The sequence below is a fragment of the Strongylocentrotus purpuratus genome, unplaced genomic scaffold, assembly GCF_000002235.5.
Source record: "Strongylocentrotus purpuratus isolate Spur 01 unplaced genomic scaffold, Spur_5.0 spur5_scaffold_16, whole genome shotgun sequence".
NCBI classification, from domain to species: Eukaryota; Metazoa; Echinodermata; class Echinoidea; order Camarodonta; family Strongylocentrotidae; genus Strongylocentrotus; species Strongylocentrotus purpuratus.
Window position 1 is genome coordinate 11002557 of NW_022145601.1, and position 10726 is coordinate 11013282.

Below are 10726 nucleotides of genomic sequence, written 5' to 3' on the forward strand. Positions count from 1 at the left end.
TTTTTTCAATACAAGATAACCACTTGAAAGAAGTAGACATATCTACATTCTGACTAATTAACCTTTGCAAAAAATAAAATTTGACTGAATATTTAGAGGGAGAACCTTTTACTATTCTTAACCAGAAACTAACCATTCGATGTTTGATACTGTTAGCTAGCCATGCCCTCCCAGTTTCTCCATATATCATACAATCTGGTGTAAATGTATTTACACATAACGCTGACCTGAGAAATTTTCTATGGAATATTTCAATTTGACTCAGATCTTCATATCCCCACACTTCGCATCCATAAATGAGTATTGGTAATACAAGTTGGTCAAACAATTCACATTGAATATCCAGTGGCAGTTTGAGTCTTTGAACCTTTAATGACATAGAGAAGAGGGCTTTCCTGGCCTGTGATACCTGTTTTGAAATAGCCTTTTTAAAACTTCCATTATAATTAACCTGAACCCCAAGATATACAAAATCATCCACAACATCAATTTCATCTTCTCCAAATCTGAAAACTGGAAATTTACGTACTTTGCCTCTTGAAAATATAAGTACTTTAGTTTTCATAGCATTAACACTTAACTTCCAAATTTTACAATATTGAGACAAGGCATTCAAAGCCACTTGCAATTCCTCTGCTGTGTCAGCCAATATTAGGGTGTCATCTGCGTACAACAATGTGTATAATTGTAAGAAAAGATCTTTGTTTACTTCTTTATCTAAAATGTCAGCACATACATTTTCAACTAAAAATTTGAGACCTTTAAAGTGTTTACTGAGAAAATCCTCGAAATCATTAAGATATATTGCAAAGAGCAGTGGTGATAAGTTTTCACCCTGCCTAACACCAACATCGCATTGAAAAGCCTCAGACATTTGACCATCTACTATCACGCACGATTTTGCTTGAGAATACATATTCTTAATAACTGTGAACACCTTACCATCCACCCCTGACCTCAATAATTTGTGCCAAAGTGAAACCCTATCAACCATATCAAAAGCTTTTCTATAGTCTATAAAAGCGCAGTAAATTCTCTTCCGTTTAGACAAGTAAATGTCAAGCAGGGATTTCAAAACAAAAATATGGTCTGTTGTAGAATAGCCAGCACGAAAGCCAGCCTGTTCTTCTCCAAGCTTGCATTCATTTTCGAAATAAATTGTTATCCTATAATTCAAGATGGAAGTAAACAATTTTCCCAAACAGCTTAAAAGTGTTATCCCACGATAGTTATCTGGATCTGTATCCTTTCCTCTATTTTTGAAAATAGGGACTATACTACCTAGACACCAGTCTTTTGGTACTAGACCACTCTCCAGTATTACATTAAAAAAAGCAGTAATACAACCAATTACAGCTGCTGAACAATTTTTCAAAAACTCATTTCTAACCAAATCTACACCACATGCCTTATTATTCTTTAGTTTCTGGATAAGCTTTATAACTTCATCAACCGAGATAGGGGCATTCAGCTCATCATTGCCCATTGACTGGTCAAAATCCACATAATGTGTTTCAGATGCTGCACATTGCACATTATTCAAACTACTAAAATGATGCACAAAATCATCTAAAGAGACCTTGGCTGGACAAGAGCTACGCTTCGGTCCATCCAAAATTTTCCAATACTCTTGAGGACTATCCTTCTTAAGTATATGAAGATTGCTGTGTAAGAGCCTAGTGTACGCTTTTTCCTTTCTACGTAGCAATTTCCTATAATCTTTTGCAACAGCATTAATTTCAGCCATTTTTTGTTCTTTATCACTCAAAGTTAGACCTTTGCACTGTCGTTTAATTCTATTTTTTAGATTAAAATATCTTGATCTGGCATGCTGACACTCTGTGTCAAACCATGGTTTCTTCTCCACGATAAGTTTCCTAGAATGAATTTTCTTACAGACTTTATCCTCACATATACCGACTTCCTTTGCCGTCTTCAAAAATGAATTTGCCAATACAGTACTAAAATTATCTATATTACCTTGTGTCGATGACTTCTCAACCATTTCCAATGCATTCATCAGTACTGGAATACTTTGATCAAGTTTCAACTTAAATTCAGATGCCTTCTCTTTAGAACACTTAAATGAAGTGTATTTCACTTTTTCGGGAGCATCAACCCTATTTTCAATTTTTCTCAATTCAACATCTTCATTTATAGGAATCAGTTTATTTGAAAACATCAGATTCAATGGACAATGTACATCTGAAACACACTTATCAAAAATGTCAACCTCAAAATGAGTAATATATTGAAATAAACTAACAGATGCAATGACATAATCAACCACACTTTTCCCTCCATTTTCTTTCTCTCTCTCTCTCCCAATGACAATTATAGAACAAAGGGTTGTCATGGTGACAAGTTCTATCTTTACGGATGGGACAATTAGGAACATTTGTTCTTCTTTTATGTACTTCAAATGCCAAAATAAAAAAGAGAAAAACATGGAGACTATAGTTTACTGCAAGTATAAATCATCTCCCCCTCGCCGATCTGGCAAAAAAGAAATGATCTGATAATGCCATTAGCTAAATATTACACAAGTTGACACGCTAGAATTATGCTTTTGTTGCAAAAGGCAAGCTAAAAACAAAACACTTGAATCACTAGCAAATTGGAGGAAAGGGTGCAATTAGCCCCTGCCATCCATTTCATAACAAACGTGACATAGCATGATACCTTTTCAATTTTTGATACATATCTGACCTTTTTTTTAAAGGGGGGGGGGGGAGGGGTATTTTGTTTTGCTTGTCAATATTTTTTAGTTTTAGAAGCCCCCCCCCCTCCTTTTCAAAAATAAAAACCTGAATTAACACCTAAATTGAAGGGAAAAAATATGAACAATCCCCACTTCACTTACAGAAACTAAACATGTTTTTATGGAAAATGTAACAATCTCTGATTGCTTAGCACTTCAGGAAGTGTTTTCCTAACAACTCCATTGAAAACAGCATAGAAGGACAAATCACTGGAAAACTAAATTGCAGAAGCACTCACACAAGTAAGAATTAGAGTCACATAATGGCCCTTTACTCTTTGTCCTTTGTACAAGTATGGTGAATTTATATTTGGAACTGATTTAGCTAATCGAGATAGAAACTTCTCCCAATAACGGACATATTTATCCAACAATAAACAGAAGCTTCAGAACATAACTTTCAATTAATGATGTATTTATTTATAAAAAATGAAATAACAAAAAATTTAATAAAAAATCACTCAATATTTACACCAAGAATTATCACTATTCTCACAAATTTATAAAATACTCACAACTTATCTTTGATAGTACATGTGGAAGAAACAAGAGGAATTGAAAGAGATGAATTTATCTGGACTGACAAAAATAACATCAGCAACGCCTGAACTGAAAATACATGTGAGTTGAAACATTATCAGCAGCAGCAAAACAAAAGTTACCAGACGGCAAAAATATGATTTATCCTTTTTAATGAAAAACAACACACACCTGGATGCGAAAGCCTACGTCAAACATAAACATTAATGAGGTAATAAATACACGTAGGACATTAACGATGGCTAAAAAGTAGTCATTATGTCGTACACTGACTTATAAAAACTCAATTCTTTTCAGACAGTGCACGTGTACGGTGTTACATTACAGTCGAACTTCAATGGTTAAAAATATCCGTGTATTATAACGCGTGCTCTAACTCAGTTACCCATAACCAAAATGCTGTTTTTATGTGTTTATTGTAATAGATGGATTCATTTAAATTGTTCTTAACTCAATACCGATTGGCTTTGTGATAAATGCTTGTTCGGTGATTTACCTTTTAATATCATAGACCTAAAAAGTGAAGCACCCAAGGTTCAAAAAGATTTAAAAAAAAAGAAGATAAACCTGTTCAATATTTTATGATACTGTTCCTAAAGTGTATGAAAATTTACATTCGTACAATGGGGTTAAAATATATGATCATTGTTAAAAAAAATCATGACGAAATAGATGGGATACTGTCTTCCAGACTTGATGTTTTAACTCTTAGTGAAACAAGATTGGATTATAGCATACATGATTCTGAAGTTTCCATTTCTGGATACAATATTGTGAGAATGGATACAATCCGGAATGGTCGTGGGGTTAAGATGTCCGTCCTTGTTTTCACGAAGTGACGGTAGTGAGGAATAGACGAAATTCGATACCTTTTACGTAAGAAAAGCAATTTAAAGATAATTCGGTGCTATTGTGTGCTAGAATACATGTCGATAAACAACAATTGATTATGATCAAAAATTAAAAAAAAAACAGGTTACTTCTAATATACGTCGAGCGAAAAAAGGATATATCACAGCTAATATTTTTCAGAGAAATAGTTACCGTGTAGAAATATGGAAAATTGCCGTCATGTTGTATAAAGCACCTTTTCAACCTCATTTTGATTGCTGTTTCATTGTACGGTACAATATTGGTATAGTTTTAATCAAGCATATACAATTACTATTAATTACTAATTAATTACTAATTACTAAATAATAAATCGGGCTTTACGCATTTTTCTGAAAGTTCATACCAGATTGTGCTCCCAGCTTTTATGTACATATTTGGATATTAATCGCCTTAAATTACATTGAAAAGTGCAAGCTGAATGCTTTATTTTTTTAATTATTGCACAAACTCTTACCACATTTGTTATGCTTCAGGATTCATTTGGAAGAATACGTATATTGTCTTAAAATTTCAGACTACACCTTGTACATTGGTCAAACAAGATCAAATTTTATGCGTTTGGGAAGCATATATGCCTGTACCGAATTATTTAATCAATTGCCATGTCTTTCACGTGTTGAGCAAGAATTAACAACAACAAAAAGTCGTTTCAGCAGATCAAGAATATTATGGAAGGAAATCATCAATCAATATGCCATTTCAAAAATGTTTTTAATGTTTGTAATCCTTTTTACCCAACATCATTATTTATTGTAAATGTCATATTTCTTTCTATTTATGACTTTCTCTTTTGTTGCCCCTTTCTTATTCAATTTCCTATTTTGACAAGTAGCCTAGATTTATATCTCTATCTCTCTTTTCTTCTGCTATATTTAAAGACGTTTCAGCAATACAAGAATATTACAAAAGAACTCATCAATATGCCATTTAAAAAATGTGATTAATGTTTGCATGCTTTTTACCCTATATCATTATGTATTGTAAATGTCATATTCCTTTCTCTGTTTGACTTTCTCTTTTGTTGTCCCGTCCTTATTCAATTTCTCATTTTGACTAGTAGCTTAGTCATATCTCTATATCTCTCTTTTCTTCTTCTATATGTAAAACTCTATATAATTAATCATTCATTCATATGTAATGCCTTATGTTTTGAAATATGATTGTTTTGTATTTTTTCCGGTTTAAGGTAATTTTGTTGTAAAATTCATTTGTGTAAAACCATGCAAACGGACATACTGAAAAACAGCCTTTTTGTTTACCATGTCTAAATAAAATCAACAAACAACCCACAGATAACCAATACCTGTCACATATTAAGTGCAAACAAACTAACAAAGTAGTTGAATTCCATAAACCATAGTCTGGTGTTTATTCCCCGCACTGGGTATCCAGTCACGCGTATCGCATATACATCGCGCACATGCGATCTGACCTCCTGAGGTCACAGGTGTCACATTTGCATAATCTGATACATATTCATTATCATGACATCCCTCCTTTGCCAGAATGAAACTTTATCCTGGTCTATTTTTATACTATAGTTTCACTGAAAATTCTTGTAATATTTCTTTTGTTCTTGTGTTTCAGCCATATGTGAATTACTGAAATAAACATGCTTTGATGCATTTGCTTTTGTTTCTTCCTTTTTTTTTTCAAAGAACAACTTCTAACAAACAACAAATTTATCTGGTCGATAAACTTTTCCCAAATGTTTTATCTTCCAAACAACTTTGTTGAACAACATAAAACATAACATGCAATATAATATCTTTCATGCAATATCTTTCATGCATCCGGTCTGTGGTCCAAATAAAGTTCAACTGTTCACTGGATACTATTTGAGTTCTAGTTTTGAGTTCGTGTAAATCATCTGTTATCTCCAAGCGTTCATACGACTAGCTGAAGCTGAAGTTTCTGGAAATACTCTCTTCGATGATTGAATCCATTTTTGAAAACTGATCGATGCTCCAACTCAACTTGTGTTTTTCGCAACACCTATCACATACAATAAGGGCAGCGTTCGGCGTACACCCTTTTACATTGATTAATGTATGTGTAATATTGAAACATATGTATCAGAACTTATTATTTTAGCACATAACACAACTTCCTCGTACGCTTGGTTTCCATGGTGATTTCTCCAACATGTCGATTTCACAAATATGGGCAGCGCAAGGCGTACACCCTTTAAATCATAACTTGGCTTCAACCAATGATTTCCAAACATTTCTCCTTGGCACATGTAGTTTCCGATATCACTGTCGCTATTTTACAAAGAGCTCATTCCCACCATATTGATCTGGAATCACACAAAATCATCATATCGCTTAGGGAATCTTCTCTGGCGTTGTGGTCTACTAGCTGCCATAGGAACGTTGGTGTTTGTTGTCTCTGCTTGGGTATCACCATCTTGATGTCTCTGGTCACCGCCTGATGTGTTGCTCGCTGCCTCTGAGTCTGGATCTCTGGTCACCGCCTCAGGAGTACTGGTCTCCGCCTCAGGATTACCGTCCGACCCTTCAGGAATACCGGTCACCGCCTCAGGATTGCCGTCTGTCCTCTCTGGATTGGCAGCTTCGTTATGAGTGTCTCGGGACATGTATCTTTTTACACTTGATACATTCCTATTATACAGGACTCCGTCAGGTGATTTCACAGTTACCATACTTCCTGTTCTTGCTGTCACTGTGTATGGCTGGCTAAAGTATGGCGTGTCTAGTTTCCTCCTTTCATCACGTCTTACTATCACCTTATCTCCTGGCACTATGTCAGAATGTACGGCTCCCCTCTTCAGATCTGCATAGTGTTTTGCACCACTTTTCATTTGGAGGTCCCTGTCTCTGAGTTCCTGATCCTCACTAATGTCCTGGATTTGTGGTAGTTTAGTTCGGATCTTTCTCCCGAACAACACTTCTGCCGGGCTTTTTCCCGCTGTCGAATGAGTACTAGCCCGGTAGACTGCGACGTAAGTCAGCAAGGCCTCCTTCCAATCCTTGCCTTCTGCCTGTGCAATTCGAAGCCTTTTCACTATACTCTGGTTCTGTCTTTCGACCTCGCCGTTGGCTTGGGGCCATTTAGGAGTCACCCGATGGTGGTGAATTCCTGTAATGTTCATGTACTCTGCGAAAACTTCTGAGATGAACTGGGGTCCATTGTCTGAGTATAACGTCACAGGTAACCCATGTCTGCCAAAGATTTCAGCCAGGGCTTTGACTGTCTTCTCTGCAGTGGTTGATTTCATGATTGCATACTCGTAGTATCTGCTATAATAATCAACTACCACAAGTATAGATTCTCCTGTCGGAAGTGGTCCTAGGAAATCAACAGCTACATCCACCCAAGGTCCTGTTGGCAACATAGTACTTCGAATTGGTTCTGGTGGATTACCCCTGCTTGTGATTTGGCAACCATGACAAGTCTTGACGAATTTCTCTGCATCTTTCTCACATCCTGGCCACCATACCTTGGTTCTCAAATTCTGTTTGGTGCCAACAATGCCCAGGTGTCCTTCGTGAGCTAATGACACCATCTTTGGCCTCTGTGCCTGTGGAATCACCAATCTGCTACCTCTCAGCACACACTGACCAATTATACAGAGTTCATCCTTGATGGGAATGTATGCTTTGTATGGACAATCATCCCATTGTCCACTGTGAATACACTCTCTGATAACTTCGAGTTCAGGATCATGTTCAGATTCTCTTTCGACTTCCTTCGTTGTCACCGCACCTGGCGTTGACTGGACTGCCACAAAACGCACAAAGCTCTCTGCTTCTGTTTCCAACACAGAAGTTTCTCTCGGGTGATCATCCTTCAGCAATCTTGACAATGGATCTGCTATGTTGGACTTTCCTGCGATGTGGACTACCCTGTACTTGTACTGTTGAAGCCTCAGAACCCACCGCTCTATTCTCGCACATGGCTTAGATCTCGGTGAATAAATGACTTCAAGCGGTTTGTGATCAGTCACTAGATCAAACTCTATTCCATACAGGTACGCATGGAATCTCTCACAAGCCCACACAAGTCCAAGGGCTTCTTTCTCCGTCTGAGAGTATCTCCTTTCAACGTTACTTAACGAGCGGCTGGCATATGCTACTATCCTCGGGCCATCAGCATGCACCTGCACCAGCACTGCTCCTAAGCCAACTGGACTGGCATCCGCTATGACCTTTGTCGGTGCATTTAGATCATAGTAGCCCAGGGTCTCTGCACTCATTAAGCTTTCCTTCAGCGCCTTAAACGCTTGTTGTTGTTCATCCTGCGTCCCGCAGTCTGCCAAGCACCTGCTTCAACCTCTTGTCATGCTCTTTCTGGGTCGATGCATGCACAATGATGTCATCTGATATGTTCGCAGCTCCTTCTATCCCAGCTATCACTCTGTGTATCTCATATTGATAAATCTCTGGAGCAGCATTGATTCCGAACAACAGTCTCTTATAGCGGAACAACCCACAATGAGTGACAAAGGTTGTCACCTCTCTAGACTCCGGATGTAACTCCAGTTGGTGGTACCCCCACTTCAGGTCTATTTTCGAAAAGACCTTGCTAATCGACAGCTCCTGTAGGACTTCCTCAATAGTGGGAATGGGGTGACGTTCTCTTATGATTGCTTCGTTCACTCTACGCATATCGATACACAGTCTTATTTCATCATTTCTCTTTGGAACTATGACAACTGGGCTTACCCATGGCGTGGAGCGTTCAACTGGCTCAATGATGTCGAGATCGATCAATTCCGCAATCTTCATCTCGACCTTTTTTCTCAGTCCAAATGGAGTCCTTCGCACAGGCTGGGCCACTGGCTTCACCGTTTCATCCACTGCTAACTGCACCTGTCGACCCTTCAACTTCCCTACTCCTTTGAAGACTGCTTCAAACTCCTGCTTTAAACCTGCATAACTCTGTACCGCATTTACATGTACAATTCCCACCTGGAGCACTCCCAGCTCTCTAGACGTATGTTTGCTCAGTAAAGGTTCTCCCTTTTCTTTGATGACAACAAACTCTGCAGTCGACTTCATCTTGCCAACTTCTACGGTGGCTGTGAAACATCCAACAGTTGTTAATGGTATCTGTGATGTGTACGGATAAAGCCTCTTGGTACTCTTAGTAGATTTGCAGATGATTTTGTCCTTCTTCAGTTTCTCCCACAATATCTGATCTATTACATTGCAATCACTTCCCGAATCTACTATCACTGGGACTGTGACACCTCCAATGATTATTGGGACTTTCTCATGATCACCATTCACAGCAAATTGATAGTACCTCTGATCACGGCCACGGCTGTTGTCATCATCACTATCATTTCCGGGTTCACCTTCCACTTGGCGAACTCTATTCTTATACTTCTTTCCCTCTCTGGACTTCCCATCTCTGACTTTTCCTCTCGCCTCACTTGTGCTCTTGGCCTTACTTTTGCACATTGTCGCAAAGTGGTTTTGGCCTCCACATTTCCGACAGATCTTTCCTTTGGCTGGACATGATGCATCCTTCCCAAAATGTCCTTTGTTCCCACATCGGTAGCATTCCAAATTCTTTTTTCTGTCATTCTCGTATGATACTTGATTCACTTGACCAGCTCTAGGCCTTTCTCTCTCTCTCAATGACATGGAGTTAAATTGACCTTCAACAGCTTCTAGAGCAGCAGCCATGGACAATGCATCATTTAACTTGAGCTCACCTCCTTTCTCCAGCATTCTCCTGCGAACTTTATCAGCTCTGCAGTACTGAACTACTTGGTCAAGAATTTGGTTTTCTACATCCCCAGCTACGAAATTGCATCCAATAGCAACCTGTCGTAATTTGGTAACAAATTGGGCAACCGTTTCACCATCTTCCTGCTTTGTTTTCCTGAACAAATGTCTTTGAAACGTAGCATTAGGTTTGACAACATAATGAGCATTTAGGGCATCTGTGGCTTTTTGATACTCATTCCTCTCTCCTTTATTGGGAAGTGTTTTGAAAGTCTCCCTTACCACAGGACCCGCAGTGTACAGCAACAATGCTCTCCGTTGAGCCTCCTGGGCCGGCGTACATCCGTCCAGAAACAGGCCGCGACTATCGGCGTAGGCTTCGAACTCTTCAAGCCAAGCTTTCCACTTGCCGCTGACAATACTTGCACCACCCGTCGGATCGAAGTGTGGAACTCCTCGAAGCGCTAACAATTCCGCTCCAGCGAATGCCATGTTGAAACTTTTCCAGCTCGTAGCCACAGATTCAACATCCAAGAAACATTAATCCTCGTCGCCAATGTCACATATTAAGTGCAAACAAACTAACAAAGTAGTTGAATTCCATAAACCATAGTCTGGTGTTTATTCCCCGCACTGGGTATCCAGTCACGCGTATCGCATATACATCGCGCACATGCGATCTGACCTCCTGAGGTCACAGGTGTCACATTTGCATAATCTGATACATATTCATTATCATGACAATACCTAATCAGAAATATGTGATAACAATAATAAGTCCAAAATACAATTAGTATTTCATTCTATTTTTTTGCACTTATAAAGTGCTACA

The 10726-nt window shown here is 38.4% G+C and overlaps 2 protein-coding genes across 2 annotated transcripts; both read right to left on the reverse strand.

Moving 5' to 3' along the window:
• Window positions 1–6500: 6500 nt before the first annotated feature.
• Window positions 6501–8414, reverse strand: LOC115924656 (uncharacterized protein K02A2.6-like). Its single transcript, XM_030987364.1, has one exon. It carries the CDS (start codon window positions 8412–8414, stop codon window positions 6501–6503), a length of 1914 nt encoding a protein of 637 aa, XP_030843224.1.
• Window positions 8415–8451: 37 nt separating this feature from the next.
• On the reverse strand, window positions 8452–10386 carry LOC115924657 (uncharacterized protein K02A2.6-like). The gene has a single exon (XM_030987365.1). The coding sequence runs from the start codon at window positions 10384–10386 to the stop codon at window positions 8452–8454; it is 1935 nt and encodes a 644-aa protein (XP_030843225.1).
• Between the last annotated feature and the right edge of the window lie 340 nt (window positions 10387–10726).

Coding starts and splice junctions, on each gene's coding strand:
- LOC115924656 (XM_030987364.1), bottom strand. CDS start 8,414: ATGAGTGCAGAGACCCTGGGCTACTATGATCTAAATGCACCGACAAAG.
- LOC115924657 (XM_030987365.1), bottom strand. CDS start 10,386: ATGGCATTCGCTGGAGCGGAATTGTTAGCGCTTCGAGGAGTTCCACAC.